Source organism: Erigeron canadensis, chromosome 5, assembly GCF_010389155.1.
Source record: "Erigeron canadensis isolate Cc75 chromosome 5, C_canadensis_v1, whole genome shotgun sequence".
Classification (NCBI taxonomy): Eukaryota; Viridiplantae; Streptophyta; class Magnoliopsida; order Asterales; family Asteraceae; genus Erigeron; species Erigeron canadensis.
Window position 1 is genome coordinate 42,063,068 of NC_057765.1, and position 19,585 is coordinate 42,082,652.

Consider the following 19,585-nt stretch of genomic DNA (forward strand, 5'->3'; position numbering starts at 1 on the left):
GGTGGGTTTAAAAATAGGTTAAAAAATAGAGTGATTATTACGAATCGTAAAGATTATAAAGAAAGAAAATTTATCAAACATCTAATCTATACTTCCATACTACTATATAAAGGTATACACCTTTTTGTTGAAAAGAATAATTACAAAATGACTATTTTACCCTTAATAAATTAATTTACATCATGAGTCCTTTATTTTCTAAATATTTCGACCATCATCTTTATATTTATATCAAAGTACACCATTCGACATTGTCACCACCTCTTATAGTCGCCACCATCACCACCTGTCGCCCATGACACCAACCGCTATTACGGTTACCGCCACATTACGCGGGTACCGTGCTAGTCTTAATTAGTAAACATATCATTAAATTTATGTTTCAAGTGTACCAATCATTCTCGATCTCAAATATGTAATAGTAAAAAAGTTTTATACGAATGGACTCCCCAAAAATATTGTTCAATAATAAAATATTGGACTGAATGTTGAATTATCTTTGACAAAAGAGATTAACAAATGACAATACCAATAGTTGTAAAAAACCTGTATCTATATCTATAAATATTTACCTGCAGATCCACCTGGGGTTAGGGTTTTTTCTCAATCCCCAACATGCCCAATTCATCTGATATCAAAGACCCAATTCCCATTCAATCAAGCCCTCAATTTGAAGATTCCCAACAACCACCCCAACATCTTTCTCCAATCTTGGAACACAAAGTTTGTATTTTTATGCTTTTTTTTGTAATTTTCTTGGATTCTTTTACATGTTTTTTGATAAAAGATGGCTAGCTATGAAAAGAATGTAATTTTTTTTATTTTTCCATTAGGTTGAAGATAATGGTGGATTAAAAGAAAATGATATGCTTTTGGAAATAGGTCCAAATGTTGAGAAATCTGATAATGTTGTATTAAGAAAGCTTTTGGTAAGTTTCGAATAAATGCATTTTACATTGAGTTGTTGATATTAATGAATTAGAATGTTGGATTTATGATTGGTTGTTTAATGAGTTAGTTGTGTATGTATAGCGTGGACCGAGGTATTTTGATCCTCAGGATAATAACTGGGGAAATTGCTCTAATTGCGGTGAAGCTGGTCATACAGTTGCTAAATGTACGGCGGCTAAACGGAAGAAGCCGTGTTTTGTATGTGGAAGTTTGGACCACAATGCAAAGAAATGCAGGCAGGTTAGAGTCTTTGATCAATATTAGAGGTCGTGGTTTTTGCCCTTTTAGTTATGTATGGGTTGATACAGGTTGTTTTTGTTTGAAACCGGTGAATCAAACGAGTCAAATTGGTCGAATGGGTCTGTTAAAGTTGATTGTTGAATGCATAAAGAGAAATGATTCCTGAATTTTTTTATTTAACAAGAGTAAGGATTGATGCACTAAATGTTCTGGTTCAAACCAACCCGCACCATTTTAAACAATACCAAAAGTTTCGTTTTGACCTGTTACACAATTGCCAACTCTTTAGCTTTTGTGCAATGTAATGTTATAAGGATAATAATTATTTTCAGCTGTTGTATAAGCATGAAGTAATTCCTAGCTATTCATTATAGTTTTGTTTTTTGGCAGGGAAAGGGTTGTTACATATGCAAAAAAAGTGGTCATCGTGCAAAAAACTGCCCAGAAAAATCTATTGCAGGATTGCAAAACGCTAAATTATGTTTAAAGTGTGGTGATTCAGGGCATGAAATGTTCACATGCAATAGTGCATACTCCTTGGACGACCTCAAGGTTAGTCTCATCTTGTAGGCTGTTTTCAATTTTTAATACTCGTAATATTTAACCTAAGCGTTACACAATGAACTCTACGAAGAACACAATCACTGATGATGGCTTGTTTAACTTTTTTAGGAAGTGCAATGTTACATTTGCAAAGATTTTGGGCATCTTTGTTGTGTTGACTATGGTGAAGGTCCAAGCGAAGTTTCTTGTTACAGATGTGGTCAGTTGGGCCATATTGGTTTGGTATGATATCCATTTATATCAACTTTTCATACTTTATTGCAGTAGTTTCGTTGTATTTGCATACTTAAAGTAACTTGCCAATTATTTTTGATTTCAATGCTTGATTTCCCGTCAATCATTTATTGATCCAAAGATGAGGTAGAAGTTCAAAAATAAATAAATAATAAAGACTTTATGCTCAAATTTAGAATGTGCATAACTCCTGATTCACACCTTAGTTATTTATGAGATCCAGTTTGGGTGTTTTGTTGGATTAAATTATTAAATGGTTTTCTAAAATTTTTGAGACAAAGCTGGAGTTTATTAGATTTATAGTTAAACCTATCCAAATGACAATTAACAACCCAAGCTACTTATCATAAGTGGTTTGTCCCTACTGTTCTGCAGACCTTCTTATGAGTCTAAGCATAATTTACTCTTTGGTACTTGGTAGAAGGGAATTAGAAAGCATTTTAAAGTTTATCCAGGAGCTACTTTAAGGAAATCGTAAGGTGAATTAGGATATTGTTGCAAATAGCTAGTGATGCCTATTATCTTGAGATAATTTTTCTTACTCAAGGATCAAATTCAAAAACTCATGTGTTTTGGTGAGCTATGAACTAGGAATATGGTGGGCAGATTTGGTTGTACTGCGCAACCAGTTAATGGGTAAGGGTCCAAATGGGCGGGTCAGGTTGTATGGGCTATATAAAGGGATTGTTATGACAGGTTGCAGGTCAGATTCGGTTGACACATTCTGTTGTTCAGTTTTATAAATATCATAGGTAGCTAAACATGATATTGTGACCCAAATACATCCAAGTATCCAACAATCTAGAATATTGATTCGAAAACATCCTTTTTTCAAAGAATCAACCAAAGCCTGAATCCACCCGCTCATTATATTGGTCGAAACTGTCACCTCAGTTGCACTAAATATATTGTTTACATAACATGCTGCCTACTCCACACCCTCCAGTCATTTCTTTTGTTTTCATATTCTGTTACTCTTTGACAGGAATGTACGAGTACTGGTGCCAAAGCAAATGCACGTGCACATGTAGAGACAACCAATACAGCATCACCTCGTTCTTGCTATAAATGCGGAGGGGAAGGCCATAAGGCACGCAAATGTAAAACTTCAGCTAAGGTAACAAAGTCTGCTTTTGCTATACTAACTTTTAGAGGTGTAATTTTGATCAATCCACTTATAATTGGCTGCTTCAATCGGTTAAGATAAGATGTTTAGCGAAGGGGGTGTGTGGATCTGCTTTTTGAAATTGTTGTTTGGTTTTTGCAACTTGAAGATGCAATGATCAGTCTTTAGTGCTTGAATCACGGATTTTGTATCTTACGAATAATCAGTAATAGAAGAGATTATCTAAGGATAAAAATAGAATCAGTTAAGTTACCTGTTCTTTAACCTAATTTTATACCGATTTAACAAAACTTCACTCCTTTTTTCACGTGCTTTCCGGACAATTTTATCTGTTAATAAAAACCTTCAAAATTGCTTGTCTGAAAGAGGTTAGTGTACACAACAATCATTGTCTTGCAAATCTGTCCCTATGGACCCTATTTGATTTCAAAATTCAAGTGAAAATTGATCAAATTTACCTTTGTGGATTGGTGCACCCCAACCTGTTTGACCCACACTTAAGTAATCCCATTTCTACCTGTGACCCTTCCCTCTTATTTTACTACATTGAGTTAGTTGGCTGTCATATTTTCTTTTTTCTCCTTTTTGAATCCTTTAACTCTTTAAGTCTATTATCTAGTATTTCAATTCATTTTAACATAGATAAATGATTTCCTTTCTTTTCTTTAGAAGCGAAAGAGGAATACTGCCAAGGATGATCATTTAAAAGGTTACAATGATTATGTAGGCGTTAAGTCTGCACCTCATGAGCTAGGTGAGGCTCGTAAGAGGAATAAAAGGCAACATGGACACTCGCCTTCACCTCAACCCAAGCGAAGGGGCGGGTGGATCAATGAAGAGACTGTGCACTACAACATTGGTACCCAATGGGGACCTCCTTCAACACAACGTGGAGACTCGGCTTCATCTCAACCAATGTCTAGGGGTGGATGGATAAATGAACATCTTGGTGACCGTTACAATGGTGCCCATTGGGGACCTCCAACACAAAATGGATACTCAACTTCATCTCAACAGAATCATCGGGGTGGGTGGATCGATAAAGATCTTGATAACCATTACAACACTGCCGAGTGGGGATCTCCTTCAACACCAGCTAGGTATAGATCTTATAATAGTTTTCATGAAAATCATAGTGCTAGTAGTTATGGGTCGGGTTTTCATTATGAAGCTTCAAGTTCTAATGGATACCAACATAAATCCTCTTCATCCAGATTTGGCAATTCAAGTAATCATAGAAGGGGAGAATATGATTGGGATTACTAGTCTTGGGGGAAAGATGTAATATCGTTTTACATGATTAGGAATTGAAAGTCTTTTGTTGTATCATCGGTGCCGATGTGTTTTCTTTTTAAGTTTTAACATGTTCATTTTAACTTTAATCATTCTGGAATCAGCAATCCTGTAGTTTTTCATAGTATTATATGGTTTTGGACACAAGAAATAGAGTTGGAAATTTATGGCATGACTTCAATTGTTACCAGTGTACGTGCCACTTTTGTTCCCCGAAATACACGTTACTTGTTTAGAGGACGCGTAGCAAAACTTAGTTCAAATATTTTGTTTGAAACACTTAAATAATTTCTAATCGACTATTATGGTGGATCACAGTTAAACGTGAAAATGTGTTTCCTCTTTTGGGAAAATTATGGATCCCCCAATTCTGTTTTTATATCAAATTGCATTCTGCAATTTCAATTGGAATGACCATAAAGTATCTCAAAGAATTTTCCGGGATTTTGTCTCTCTTATTTGGGCAGTTTGGAACTGGGGGAGTAGAATCATTAATGCAAATTAATGGTTTTTTCATTCAGTACCTTCGAAAATCTGATGCAAATTTCAGGTTCCAGTAAAAAAATCCGTCGCTAAAAAAATCCGTCGCTAAATATTATCAGATTTTAGAGCTCCTCATAATCCGTCAAAAATCCAACAAAAAACAAAGAACGGATTTGGGACACATTTTATTGTCTTTAAATTTAAATTTTCTAAAAGGATAAATTAGGTGTGTTCATCGGTTCGTTTTTCGGTTATTTGGTCTATTTGGTTCGGGTTTTTCGGTTTTTTTATTTTTATTTTTCAAAACCAAAACCTAATTCGAAATAGAAAAACCAAAGTGAAAACCGAATTAGAATTCGGTTCGGTTTCGGTCTAAAACCGAAAAAACCAAATATGAAAAACACAAATTTACCATTTCTTTTTGTCTAAGTTGTGATTAACCAAAATAGGTTCATAATTTCAATTTTCACCAAAGTAGTAAATTTAAACCATATGGATAAACAAATAACATAAGTGAAACAACTAAACTCTTGTTTGTCATCATTATTAAAAATTATTCATCAACATTTAAATTTATCTAATTTCATAAAAAAGTTAATATGATAAACAAATAGACATATAAAGTAAAAAATGCATTAATAATTGTCCATAAAAAAAAATACGAATTAAATATTTTTAATAATACATAATAGTAATATACATTCGGTTTTTTCGGTTTAACCAAATTCATTATCCTTTACCCATAACCAAACCAAAATCCGAATATATAATTCTGTTTCGGTTACAAACCAAACCCAAAACCAAATTCAAAAACGGTTTGGTTTTTTTCGGTTTTTTAAACGGCTCGGTTTACAATTTAACCGTGTAAAAACCAAACCGTGAACACCCCTAGGATAAATTGATATGAACTCTTTAGTCCAATGTACCTTTTTGGTACACACATAAATCTCAAGGAAAAATAGTGTCAAGGTAATTACTTAATCCTGACTTTGGCAAGATTTGAATACATTAATATTTATATTTACGGAGTACTAATGTTGATCAGTTAAATTTTTGTAAAATTAAGTGAATCGTAGTTTCACAAAAATACAGTAACTAACAAGCAATTTTCAGTTAAAATCCCATTAATCTATTTATCCTAATTATATACAGACTCTAATTAAACATTTGTCTCTATAAAGATAAGCCACACGCAGAAAAACCCAAAAATTTGTTTTCTTTATTTAATCTTCCCATCGAACACAGCAAAGAAAAGTAATCCCAACACCAAAACTCTATTTTTTTAAAAAAAAAATTTGTTCCTTTCTCATTCGACGGATTTCTTGAATCATATACACTATTATGGAAGTGTTCGATGACAAAGGAATACGGAATCAAGTTTTATGTTAAATCCCATGACGAGTTTAATCACAAGTATCCCGAGGGAACTCCTGCACGAGCCCAGATCGAGAACACCATCATCAAGGAGTGGATAAAACTAACACGAAGTGCTTGCTTTTGGGAAGAATTGAAGAATAAGCCAACTATTGACTGTGACGAGCTTCAAAGTAAAGGCATACCTACTACATGAAGAATTAATTACCAAGACTAGCTAGCCAGCTTTTTAATTACTTAGATTGTTTGTTATTTTAAATAAGATGTATTTAAACTGATATACAATCGACATAGGTAGCGTTTGTTTTTAACTCACTTAATCAAAAATATTTAATCCATTAAGTCATCAATATATCCATTCAGTCACTTTATCAATTTAGCCACTTAATGGTTTTATCAATTCAGCCACTTAATGATTCAAAAAACAAACGATGTACTAGCTTCCATTATTATTACTATCTTTTAAATTTACTTATTGTGTTTGTATGGCCTTATTAGTACCTTGTAAATATATATTGGAATTGAATGATGTCATTTAAAAGAATACCGATTCTGAAGACTCTCATTACAAGGTACAGATGAAGTGGCTTGAACTTTCGGTAGCTGTTCCATACGTTAATAAGGAGCATGTTATACATATCACTACCGGTGTCCAAAAAAATACTGTAAAAATGTGATATGTTTATCTTTTATGATACATACATACTTTGTTTCGACAAGTTTGACCTTCTAGACTTCTATTTGTTTTATGTAATATTTGATGTAACATATGTAAATTGATGCAGTTTTAAATGTATTTTATAATAATATAGTTTCGTCAAGTATAATGAAATACAAACAATAACACATACTCGTAAGTGCAACAATTCACTTTAATTAGAAAGCACCGCCAAGGCACCAAAGATCGGAAACAAACGTGATATGTGTAATAGGTCTTATCTTTTTCCTTAATAAAGCAAGGTTTTTAACATTAATCCCTTCTCAAAATCTGCCAAGTGGCAGCCTGGCCTTTTTATTAGCATAAAATCCCGTCTAACGTTAAACATGAGGGAGAAATTAATTGCAAACCTTCCGAAAAACAAAATAATCTCTTTTATAAAAACCTAATTATGAATAAAAGGGATTATCAATAAAAGGCTGCATCAACAATCAGCTTTCATGGATTGTTTACATTCATACAGCTAGCATGGATTTTTATTTGGGTCACTTCCACTTACAGGGATTCGTTTTTAAGATTGTTTTGGATGATCCTGTTAGAGGGCAAGATTACTGAATCTATTTCAGGTACCCAATTCCTGCTTTCGATTAAGTGCTTTTTTATGTTTAATTTGTAGGGTTCTTATATATATATATATAAAAAGTAATTCCGCCTCTTATATAGTTATGTCTATTAATGATTTTATTTTTCCGCTAATTCAATATATGTGGATACCAGATTATTCATTGTCGTTCAATGTTGCAAATGTCCTTTCGCTGTGTAACTTTTCTTCTTCTTTTTTTTAAGTAAAAAAAGGAATACAACAGTAATAGTGTAGGGGCCATTTTTTATGATTAGCAATATCATCAATAATGTATGTGTTAGTATTCGAAGTTGGTTGTGGAATTGATTGAAATTTGGCATTACTTGCCGTAAAATATACCTATTCAATTTTGTTTTGCATTATATTATCCTCTAGGCTACGAAAGATTTTTAGAGTTGGCTAAATGGGAGAATTTGGTTGATCAGGAAACACTTCTTGCCCATTTTCTACATCCATTCTTCCTAGATTTATTGTCTACTTTTTAAATTTAGTTTTGTCCTAAAATAGTTGTCTACATCCAAGAATGCGTAGGTATAGCTAACCAAGTTCCCCATTCTACCCATAAAAGTGGCATTCTGCTTAACTAGAAACCATATTAAATGTACACCCTTACTTCCTAATTTCTCGTGTAGGATAATTATTCTGGGTTGGAGTAACTTTATGAAAGTTAATGCGGTCTGAATTGCTTCCTCTAATGCTGCCAATATACTGTAGCTAGGTTGTGGTTGCTAAAGAGTTTGTAGGTAACCATGGTGGATTGGTGAGGCAGTTGTCATTTAGATCAATTTGAAAATGAGAGTAGGCAAATGATACCTTTGCAAGATGACATGGCATATTCTGCCAAAAAGTTCACTAGGCAAAAGTCACCACAAGGGTTGCATAAGAAGGTAAGAGCTGTGAGCTCATTAAGTACGATTAATCGTATAGTGCTCAATTTAGTATGTGTGTTCTTCATTATTTTAAACAGGCCTAATCAAATAAATGGGTCATTTGGGTTGAACGATCTAAGATGTATCTAAAGTCTATTATGGATGCAACCTTCTAGGTTTTATTTGAAATTTTAATGCTAATTAAGCTTTAATTATTCAAAAGAAAAAAAAACTTATATAATGGGTTACCCAAGTTCATTTTATGTTGTAATAAGCATGGCCTATTTCAACTGAAATCCCGTTAGACCTGTAAATCAATATGCTTGACCCACCCAATTTGCCACGCAAGTAGTTATTATAGCGGTGAGTGTGTTAAAAGGTCAAAAACGTTAAGATTTCTGGGATCGTGAATAACAGTAATTGATCTTTTTGCAGGTTATATCTACTTTGCTTAGGCCCAGGAACTGGAAACCTCCTGTTAACAGGAGGTTCTTTCTTGATTCTTACGAGGTTGGAGAGCTTTGCTATGCTGCTGAGCAGATATTTTTGTATGAACCAACAGTGCATCAGTTGAAAGCTCCCATAAAGTACTACCATGAAGTTAAGGTAACCGACCGAGTTGAAAGTTTCAGGTAAAATAGGGTCAGTTTTTAGAAGAGGTCGAGTTTGTTTGACTGCATACGTCTCTTGCCCAACTTGATAAAACCATTTGGTAACTAGACTATTGGTGGTTGGAACCTTAGAGCTGATTGATAAAGATGTGAATTTCAACTCAACTATCTCAAACAGCTAACATCACCCGCTTAAAGGAAATAGGCTAAACGGGTTGGAAGTTTCTTATGGCATTCTTTTAATGTATAAAACCTCTAATATTGTGTTCATTTATGTGTTTAAATCTTCAGTTTAACCCAACATTTGGAAACTAAATAAACTATTTTTAATTAGCCTGACCACAATCTTTAAGTGCGGATAAAGCATTCAACTTTGCCTGGTACGATCTAGACGCACCTTAGGTTGACCTATTGATATTGAATACAAGGAGTTAAAGTTATACCCTGCCACAGTACGTCAAGATAATGAGCCAACAGGCCTAAGAGTGCTTAATTAAGATGATCGATTGGCAAGGGTTACGAGAGTTGTTGGTTTCTATGAGTACACTGAAAAGGAAGGATTAAAAGGATCATTTTCTCCATTAACTATCCAAATGCAGCGGGTACTGCTATTGTAGAGACAAAATTTAATATGGTCGCGGAAAATCTGAGTTAACATGCATGATTTATGACCAAGTCCAGAAATCCTGAACCACCAGAAGCTCTCAAAACTGTTCCAATCCTTTCTATGCACAGGAGGTGACCAATTTAACTTATAATTCATTATTCAAGTCCTTTATTTACTCATCTTCTGATTTGATGATTTCTAAAAGGCCAATTTGTTTAATGTAAGTACGAGATTTGAATGAGGTAAATGTACAACTATATTTCTTCACATATGATGTATTTTGTTTGTTCCACTATTTTGGTAAGATTTTAAAGCAAAAAAGGTTCATATTTTCATTAATACAATGTTTTTAGTTTCATTCATAATATTATGAAATAATCTCTTAAATTCAACACAAGTTTCTTGGAAATGTCTATCGACACATGATAAAAAACGTATGGTTTGAACCTTAAAATTTCCTGGTGCGTATTATGTCGTAACCCTGTTAGATTTTCCCTGTAACACGACTCCATGTAAGGTTTTACTAAAAGGTATTAAGACTTCATCCTTATGGGTAGAAGCCTGTAGAAGACTTCATTTAGGCAAGGTTTTTATTAGTGTATTTTGGTTTATTACATTTAACTTGCTTTAAGTTTTTTTATGCACAAGACAAAACTTGAGTATATTTTTAATTTTTTATGCATCTATTTTGGTCTTAAATTTTAATTAAATATCTCGGGTTGAACTCGATTAGCTAGTCCTTTAAATATATGTCACACTAGCAAGCAATTTTTGGTCAAAGAGATTTATAATCCCATTAGAATTCTTTCTTGATAATGATCTATCTTTCCTAGTTATATACAAACTCTAATTAAACGTTTGTCTCTATAAATATAAGCCACACGCCTCATTATTATTTATACAAAAATGACCCCAAAAGTTATTTTCTTTTTTTAATCTTCCGATCGAACACAGCAAAGGATAGTAATCCCCAAACCAAAACTCTTGTCTTTTTTTTGGTTGTTTTCTCATTCGACGGAATCAATACAACAGTTGCGTACGTATGTCATATATATTACTCGATCGTATGTTTCAAAGAGCGTTGTCTTTTCCCTTTAATATCACAAGTAATTAATTATTAAATATATTTTATTATGGTTTTGAACATTAACTAATCAAATAGTTAGCGTTTAATTAGGTAATTATTTTGTGGTACCATAATATTTGATCAAAAAACTTACCGGCCATTGATTTATGTTTAATTAATTAATCCCCAGGTAGGATTTGTTGAATCACATATATACACTATGGAAGCAATTGATGATTTTAATACGGCATATGAGAAAAAGTATCATAATCGGACAACTATTCTTCCCGGTTCATCAGATGATGATAAACATCATGTTGCTCCAGCAGTTAACGAAGATGATGCTAAGATAACAATTCCTAGTTCATTCTTTCTTCAGAGTACTAATCCTCCTCAAGTGTTTCACTTTAATCAACAGCGCCCAAGTAGTGATCATACGTACCGGTCCAGCAGATCAACCCAACAACAACAACAACGCCGTGGTGTGGACTGCAGATGGCGTGACCCGGTCCTATGCCTCCTTTTCTGTTTGGTATGCATATGCGCCGTGCTTGGTCCTCTTTGGTATTATCTTGGTTTGCATTGTGATCCATATAGTCTTCACAAAGAAGCTCACTGTAGAGCACACCTGAGGACCAAGGAATACAGAATCAAGTTTTATGTTAAATCACGTGACAAGTTTAATCACAAGTATCCCGAGGGAACTCCTGCACGAGCCCAGATCGAGAACACCATCGTCACCAATTACATAAAAGAAAAACGAAGGGATTGCATTCAGGAACGCTGGGATGATGAGACATACATACCTGACTGTGACGATCTTAAAAAGAAGGGATTACCAGTACCTGCTAGAGACGATACATCATAATTAATTAGTTGTTTCGAATTTAGATATATAGCTTTTTTTTATTTTAATTATACTCGGATAATATATCTACTTAATGTACTTACGACATATTAAATAGCTAGACATGTACGTACTTCTACTTTTTTATTTTATGTTTTAATTTTTCAAATGCAGGTAACATAGGAGTATATATACCCCAATGAAATACAAATGATCGATGTATTTATTAATTTAGTCGTTAGTTTTGTGTTGATAACTTGATATCGATCACCACGTACGTACAGCAACATTTTTTTTTTTTTTTTTTTTGTCTCCTAGATATATTCATGCTTATATGGCCGGCCGGCTTGATTAGCTGATGTAGTAATTAATTGGATCTAGCTAGTAAGGGCTTCATATCAAGTGATTGATCGATGATTAGTTCCAGATGATTAATTTGGCTCTTTTTACTATACACGCATATCGAATCATTATCACGATTTAACTGAATAATCTTGAATTGCAAGTGAGTTGCGACTAGTTAAAACCAACCGTGTCAATTTCAATTTTTAAAATATATTTGCATATTTTCATTCTTTTATGATAAAGTCATCATGTCCATAACTTCTAAGAAAATTTTTTAAAAAATCTATTTTTAATGAATTTTGATTCAAGTATCCACTTTCATACGTAAAGTGGAGCCTTCCATATTTGAAAACCATGAAGCGACCCCCTCAAATTACTCTACCAAACTACAATCGTTACCGCCTATCAAATCGGCCGGTATACAAAAAAGAGCCTCCAATCAAAATACTCGTCCGGATCTTTAATTTAATCTTATTAAACTCATTTATCTAAATAATAATAATAAGGAAACCTTATTCCCCGTATCACAATTATATATCCATGTTAATCAGTTAATTAAGTTATGCAGGTCATTACATGTTTTGTAAGTTAAAGTTGAATTATACGAGGAAGGTTTTTGGCAATACTGTGTGTTTTTATGTAAATAATTTTTGACGTGTATGAAATAGATGAACGGGCTATTAATAAAACGAAGACTTTATAAGAATACCGAATTGAACATTAAAAAGGTGATCCCGTGCAATGCCCTAACATTACACATAGAGCCGTAAAAAAAGTCAAGCTACTCAAGTCGAGGTTAAATAAGTACCCTCCGTCCCAATTTAAATGTCATGTTGACTAACTTTGACCGTAAATAACTTTGTTTGTGTCATGTAACACTTGATATAAAATATATGAATGGATTGAGTTTTTAATGTACTTTTCATTCATATAAGTTTCATCAACTATTATATAGTACAAACAAAGTTATTTACGGTCAAAGTTAGTCAACATGACATTTAAATTAGGACGGATGGAATATAAAGCCCATCAAACTTAATTTTATAGTTTGTTGAGTAAACGAGCCCGGACTCAAGCTTTAGACACTAAACTCGAATAATATTGCAAGCCTAAACAGCAATTTAGTTACTTGTTAACAAATTAGACAGTATTATAATTAAATAACTTATTTTTTATTTTCTTTTTCATACTTTTATAACTAAATAAATCTCTACTCCTTAATAAATCAAGAGCCCCTTTTTTTATTTTTAGAAAAATTATCTTTGAAATACCGAAAACACCCTTGGACATCTTTTAATACCAAAAATACCCTTTTCCAAAAATCCTCTTCCCTTACAAAAAACACACATCCAACACCGGCTCTTTCAAAATATCTTCTAAGAAATAAACGACCTAGCTAGGTCTCGACTGAATGGAGACAAAATGGATTCAGTAAGCAGAATTATTATCATTATAATCCATTAATTAATGACTCTCTAATCATCAACTTCTATAATAATCTCTGAAAAGTTTTAATCCATTTTCAGGGATCAAGAGTCATTAAAGAAGAATCTGATAACAGAAGATGATTACACTTGGAAATTAGAAGACGACGACAGTAAAAATAATGGAGTTGAATTATTATTATTGAAATATATAGGTGGAGTTGATATAAGTTTTTCAAAACATGATCCCTCTGTAGCTTGTGGAACTCTAGTTGTTTTGGAATTCAATACCTTAAACGTTGTTTACGAGGATTCCGTTGTCGTTAAAATCGATGTTCCGTATGTTGCTGGTTTTCTTGCCTTCAGAGAGGTCTTATGTCTTTCTCTCACTCTCTTTTCGATTCGTTATCATTATTATTTACTTACTTTAGTTCCACCTTACTTATATGATGTTGTATCTATATGCTGTTTCTTTTTGTTGTTTATCGAAATTGTAATTCTATTGGCCTTTGTATTCTAGTAGCTTAAATCGAGAAACCTATATATAAGCATCGGAATAGGGGATTGTGTCAACTTCGTTCCTTCATATTTATATTTATATGCAAATGGCTATGCAAAATCTGCTTTGTTTTCCAATGTTTATGCATTATAAAAACCACAATACGAGGAAGTAAAAAATAGTCAAAGTGGGAATGGCGGGTGATTAAAGTAGTGAGATCTACCGTTAAATTGTTTCTTATTTAAATATGTGTGTGTTTTGAGAAACTGGATTGCAGACCTTTGTTGTGAATGTTATCAATCTTGAACATGGTTCTTAAATAGCGGTTGAGTAGATTCATGAATTAAATTTACTAATAGTTCACTAGTACCCGTCTAATAATTCACAATGATCTATTGTAATCAGGCTCCAATATTTCTGCAACTTTTGAAGAAAATGCAGAATGGTGCTCATCCTTTCTACCCTCAGGTGATGCTTGTCCTTGATCTTGAAAAAGATTTCCCTACAACACGTGACATAATTTTTGGGCTATGCAGCTGTCAAACGTGATTTTGGCATATGAGAACATAGAATTTAAATCTTATTACCAAATTATCTCCTTCAAGTCACTTTTATTAATTTTAATCCACTTTTACACTGTGTCATGTAATTTTTTTTAATACACAGTTGTTGATGATTGATGGAAATGGAATACTTCATCCTCGAGGCAAGGTCTCTGTAAAAGCTATTTCTGACTATACTTTGTGGATATTTTATGTTGTCCCTAAAGTATATCCTTATTAACTAAGAGGATGGTCTGGATGGATGGAAATTTTATGATCCTAAATAAAGTTACTTTCATGGTTGTTATATGGTTAGCTACTAGCTAGTTACTGACCGATTTTTTGTTTGACGCTCAGAATTTCTCATGGTAATTAAGGGCTTGAGTTGGCTCTTGAAGACTCAGTTTTATTAATGGTCATCTTTTTTCAAATCAGTAACATAGAGTTTTCTTAGAATGGAAATTTTACCGATTGTGAAGGGATTGTGTTCCTCTTATAATGATATCTAATTAATCACATTGTAACACAATGAGCGATAATCTGTTAAGACCGTATGTACCACTTACATGTTAGCTGCCTTTGTTGAACTCTTGAATGAACCTCTGTATGCAGGGTTTGGCTCAGCTTGCCATCTTGGGGTTCTGGCTAATCTTCCTACAATTGGCATAGGGAAGAATGTAAGTCATATGAAACCAACTTATGGGTTCACCATTTCTTCTGTTCTTTGTTTACCATTTGATCTATCAAACTTTCACCCTGCAGTACTCCTCATTTTCTTTCTAGTATTTATAACTTTTGATAGGACCTCTATAATCATAGTCGTGGCTCGTGAGATTCTAAAGTCTAAGCATAAGTTTGAAAAATGGGTGAATTGATAACTGATTTAAAATAATATTGTCTATATTCTCACTAAGTTACAATCAAATAAGCTACATTATTTATATGATTGTCATCTATATTAACCAAATTAAGTCAACTTTGAAGGAGTATAAAGCGTCAATAGCTGAAAGAGAGATTCTGTTTATACAGTAAATCATAGATCGCTGGCTATTGGGCATTTAGATTAGTGAAATCAACCACAGATGTAACCAGTACATGATTTTTGCCTTCAAGTGTGTAAACAACGAATAGTATTGAGTTACTGAATGCAAAAACCATTCATTCTGCGTATATATGTTATCTTTTCTTTTTTCTTTTTTATCAGTTGCATCACGTGGATGGTCTTACTAACTCCAGAGTAAGGGAGCTTCTGGAAGCGGAAGAGAACTTCAGTGTAGACTACATCCCTTTAATTGGGGACTCGGGCAACACTTTGGGAGGGGTAAGAGTTTGAACCTATAAACTTAATCTTTTTTTAAAAGTTGGTGTTTGATGTTATATGTTTTTCTATATGGAAAAGTTGTGTCTTTTCAAGTGCATTAATTTTGCTGTGTAGGCAATACTTTCAAGTAAAGGATCATTTAAACCAATATTTGTTTCAGTTGGTCACCGTATATCTCTTGATTCTGCTGTTAAAGTTGTAAAAAGAACATGCAAATACCGTGTGCCAGAGCCTATTAGGCAGGTAAATTAAGCATTTCTATTGTGTCATTTTGAAGATGTTATAATGAAGCTATGTGCATAATAATAAGCATATATATTCATATAAAAGTTAAGTGTTACCAATTTATAAAATGAAAGATCCCAGTCATGGTCAATGCGCAGCTTCTTACAACACTAAAGATTCCCGGGTTTGATCAGTTTTGTTGTAGGCTTTTTGAGCTGAAGAGAATTTTTTACTGCAGGCTGACATAAGATCAAGAGACTGTCTACAGAAGCATCATTAAATCAGTTGTAGATGGTGTAACTGCATTTTACCTACTTGGAGGTCCTTAATTAGTTGATTTAAATGCACCCTTGTTTTCTGTTAGCAAAACATTAGAAGTGAATTGGCCAAGAATGGCAATGTCTCAAATACCGAGTAGTATTTTTATCACAGGTGCGGAACTTCGACAACAATACTGTTCTCTTGTGCATTAAATTAAAACGTGGTGTGACTGGTGTCTGCGTCACAAACAGTCATTTAATTTTTGATCGCCTTATGCTGCAATATATGCATGTAGAATAGAAACAACTTTGATAAATTGTTTTTCTCTGTATTATAAAAACTACCTAAGTACCTAACTACGCATGACTAACTAGCAATAGTAGCATATTTTAATCCTTGAACATAATGATGATGTTAACAAGTAAATTATACGCTAGAAAACCGAGTTACATAAGAGTTAAAAAGAAAGATCCCGTTGAGCTATTTGGCAGTATTTACTGGTCATGCTTAGTAATGATATATTGTCAAGATCTACCATCTACGAATACTGTTTATAAATGTTTTGGTTTTTCTTAATATTTACAGCCTTTAAGTCATCTCACATACAAATGTAACAAGTGTATAAATTATAATACACAGTTTGAAAAGATATTATAATACGCACATGTTACATTTAAAATTTAGATTTGTGTGTGATATTATACATATTGTCAACTGTGGCTAGTGATGTGACAACGGTGCAACAAATTTCGCATCAGATATTCAGATTGTTACCTGCTCATTTGTTTGACTTTATTTTATTCCAAGTAAATAGTTTATGTATCGTTGTAAATTGTTAAATGTTGGGTAATACGTCTACAACAACATTTTTTAAAAAAACATGTATTATTGAAGATGACTAAAAGGTATTCATTGTTTATTTTTGATAGGAGCTGCCCAATAAATCGAGGAAACGACTTTATACTTCTCAGACTGGACCATACCAGCCGACTAAACACGATTTGACCAAAGAGGTGAGTTTTGATGATTGGATCTATACCCCAAAGTGTGATATGGTCAACTGAACAAAGAGGTGAGTAAAAATGATGTATTTAGCCAAACATATATCAATAACATTGTAACAAGGAGAAATCTTCAAAATCTCAACTAAAAAGAGCCTTTATGTTCTTTTTTCCGCAAAAAAAGGGTCCTATTTTATTCTAACTTTAGACTAACCTGGACCTCCTCTGCTGCACTGCGGACGGCATGGCATTTACATGACAAAATGTTTGGTGAAAATTAGTTGAAGTCATGAAACCGCGTTATATTATGTAATAATAATAATAATGACATAAAAACCAAGGAAACATAAAGTATTAAAGTAATACGGAGTACTATTTTTTGTTTTTCTGTTCAACGGTCACAAAAATAAAGAAATGTTTATTTTCTTCATATTTTTAGAAGAGGTCATTTTTTTTAATTCTTTTTTTTAGAACAGCTAGAAGAGGTCATTTTTTTTTTTATAACACTATACATTTTGGAGGCAGCCAAGAAAGGATTCACATACGAACATGACCCGATCAAGTCATATAATCTGAGTTATAAATATTGGTTTATTGCAACAAGCCCACGATGATCACATATATTAAAATAAAATATCATATGTAGTTATGTACATTATATACAAAGGTAAAAAGGGATCTTGGACCACTGAATGTTCACAAACAACAAAATATCATGGAAACTAAACTACACAAAGGATAAAAGAAGAAGCTAATGACATTTCATTTTAGGAATGATAACTAAACAAATTAATTCACTAAAAACAACATTGCTTAATGAAAATCAATGATACTAATAATTAAACTATACACATCGTCCCAAAATCACGGAAACGACACTATAAAAATGAATTAATCAATAATGATCAATAAAGAAATGAAGATGATTGAATTTAAATGAACAATTTGATTATACATATATAATCATGAAATTATGAAATGTTAATTAACTTTGAGCAATAGTATTAGCAACAAAGCCACCAGATTTCATCATCTCTTTAAACTCATCAAAACTAACCATCCCATCTCCATCCACATCAACTTTCATAATCATTTTCCTACACTCATCATCTCCTTTTCGGCCGAATTGCTTAATCCCCAATGACTCCAAAACATCTCTTAGTTCCTCAACCGCGATAAACCCATCTCGGTTTTGATCAAATACATTAAAAGCTTCCATCATTTCTTCCTCATTATTCTTGATTTCATCCTCCTTATCATCCATTATAGTTTTATATAAATCACCAAACTCATCAATGTCAACACACCCGTCCCCATTGGCATCAATGTTGTTAATTAATTGAACAAGTTCATTGTCACAAATGAATATGTTCATGTTCTCTAAGGAATCATTGAGTTCTTGTTTTGTTATCCTGCCATCACCATTCTTGTCAAACATTTGGAAAATCCGTGTGAGTTCGTGTTGGTCCATTCGAGCAGACGACGACGAATGAATATTCGCCGGTTGTTGTTTTAGTACTACTTGTGTATTCGACACGTTATCAAGTTGATTTTGGACTTGTTGAGTAGTACTAGTGTGGGAATTAGGGAGGTAATGTTTGAGTTTTTTGGGAAGTAGATATAGGAACATTGAGTATATGAGATTGTAAAATAGGAAAATTCTTGAACACATTGCAGCCATTATTATTAATTGTTGATTGATTATACACGAGATTATCAACAATTAATTAAGGCTGTGAAGCTAATGTTTTTGTATGGTGGAGATGAAGAAAGTGAAGGGGGAGAATGCAAGTTTTTATAATAGGACTAAAGGAGTGTAGTTTGGTGTGAGGTCGGGATTGGGGGTGATAAATTTTCTTGAATTGGGTGCAAGCCTTTATTTATAGGATTTAGTGGATCCAAATTGATTCGTAGAGATGGGGACAAAATATATGGACCTTTTTAATTCTTTAAAAAAAATGAACCATGACTTGCGAATATGGAGTTTATTTATTTGGTGGAGGTTTAAATTTATTTAGGTAAATATGGAGTTTGCATCATTATGCGGTACCTCTTTATATACTTTAGCATTTACAATGATTTTTTACAGTGACTTTTAAAGATAAATAAGTACATATAATAAACAATTAAGAAAAGTAGGCATAAAAGAATACATTGTCGTGGAGGTGTGTGGGAGCGTGACGATTATTAAAATTTAGAGGTCATTAGCTGTTAGCTTGGTCAATCAATAACGCGCTTTCATAATTGCGATTTGGTAATATATACCCAACATATATGGATGGATGGATTAGGTTTGTCAATTACTCTTCCTTTTTAACGGATCTATCGATTTTAATATTGTAACGTTATTTGTTTAAAATAATCCAAAGTATAGCTCGGTCACACTTTTTAATACCATCTA

The 19,585-nt window shown here is 33.0% G+C and overlaps 4 protein-coding genes across 8 annotated transcripts; 3 read left to right on the forward strand and 1 right to left on the reverse strand.

Annotated features, from left to right (window-relative positions):
* Positions 1 to 501: 501 nt before the first annotated feature.
* LOC122600010 lies at positions 502 to 4,580 on the forward strand. The gene is made up of 7 exons (XM_043772640.1): positions 502 to 723; positions 834 to 929; positions 1,033 to 1,191; positions 1,582 to 1,743; positions 1,864 to 1,977; positions 2,975 to 3,106; positions 3,785 to 4,580. Exons 1-7 carry the CDS (start codon positions 616 to 618, stop codon positions 4,379 to 4,381), a joined length of 1,368 nt encoding a protein of 455 aa, XP_043628575.1. The 5' UTR covers positions 502 to 615; the 3' UTR covers positions 4,382 to 4,580.
* A 6,359-nt stretch (positions 4,581 to 10,939) lies between these two features.
* LOC122601838 (chaperone protein dnaJ 49-like) lies at positions 10,940 to 11,587 on the forward strand. The gene has a single exon (XM_043774573.1). The coding sequence runs from the start codon at positions 10,940 to 10,942 to the stop codon at positions 11,585 to 11,587; it is 648 nt and encodes a 215-aa protein (XP_043630508.1).
* A 1,665-nt stretch (positions 11,588 to 13,252) lies between these two features.
* On the forward strand, positions 13,253 to 17,386 carry LOC122599966 (endonuclease V). 5 transcript variants are annotated; one of them, XR_006323971.1, is made up of 9 exons: positions 13,253 to 13,342; positions 13,438 to 13,705; positions 14,240 to 14,302; positions 14,501 to 14,540; positions 14,989 to 15,053; positions 15,581 to 15,697; positions 15,812 to 15,940; positions 16,161 to 16,354; positions 17,113 to 17,386. XR_006323971.1 is itself a non-coding variant. In XM_043772588.1 (8 exons), the coding sequence occupies exons 1-8, from the start codon at positions 13,323 to 13,325 to the stop codon at positions 16,200 to 16,202; spliced, it is 744 nt and encodes a 247-aa protein (XP_043628523.1). In that variant the 5' UTR covers positions 13,253 to 13,322; the 3' UTR covers positions 16,203 to 16,444. The 5 variants fall into 5 exon arrangements, 4 of the variants coding, with proteins under 4 accessions (XP_043628523.1, XP_043628524.1, XP_043628525.1 ...); XM_043772588.1 differs by lacking the exon at positions 17,113 to 17,386 and having other exon boundaries at positions 16,161 to 16,444; XM_043772589.1 differs by lacking the exon at positions 17,113 to 17,386 and having other exon boundaries at positions 15,812 to 15,936; positions 16,161 to 16,444.
* A 707-nt stretch (positions 17,387 to 18,093) lies between these two features.
* LOC122600581 (calmodulin-like protein 3) lies at positions 18,094 to 19,037 on the reverse strand. Its single transcript, XM_043773322.1, has one exon. It carries the CDS (start codon positions 18,863 to 18,865, stop codon positions 18,170 to 18,172), a length of 696 nt encoding a protein of 231 aa, XP_043629257.1. The 5' UTR covers positions 18,866 to 19,037; the 3' UTR covers positions 18,094 to 18,169.
* Positions 19,038 to 19,585: the final 548 nt, after the last annotated feature.

What these genes read in the sequence shown, in the direction of transcription:
- LOC122601838 (XM_043774573.1), top strand. Translation starts at nt 10,940, where the DNA reads ATGGAAGCAATTGATGATTTTAATACGGCATATGAGAAAAAGTATCAT.
- LOC122599966 (XM_043772588.1), top strand. Translation starts at nt 13,323, where the DNA reads ATGGAGACAAAATGGATTCA. An exon ending in CAATTGGCATAGGGAAGAAT is followed by an intron (nt 15,054 to 15,580) that starts GTAAGTCATATG and finishes CTTTTTTATCAG; the next exon opens with TTGCATCACGTGGATGGTCT. An exon ending in TGCCAGAGCCTATTAGGCAG is followed by an intron (nt 15,941 to 16,160) that starts GTAAATTAAGCA and finishes TTTTTACTGCAG; the next exon opens with GCTGACATAAGATCAAGAGA.
- LOC122600581 (XM_043773322.1), bottom strand. Translation starts at nt 18,865, where the DNA reads ATGGCTGCAATGTGTTCAAGAATTTTCCTATTTTACAATCTCATATAC.
- LOC122600010 (XM_043772640.1), top strand. Translation starts at nt 616, where the DNA reads ATGCCCAATTCATCTGATATCAAAGACCCAATTCCCATTCAATCAAGC. An exon ending in ACTCCTTGGACGACCTCAAG is followed by an intron (nt 1,744 to 1,863) that starts GTTAGTCTCATC and finishes TAACTTTTTTAG; the next exon opens with GAAGTGCAATGTTACATTTG. An exon ending in AGTTGGGCCATATTGGTTTG is followed by an intron (nt 1,978 to 2,974) that starts GTATGATATCCA and finishes ACTCTTTGACAG; the next exon opens with GAATGTACGAGTACTGGTGC.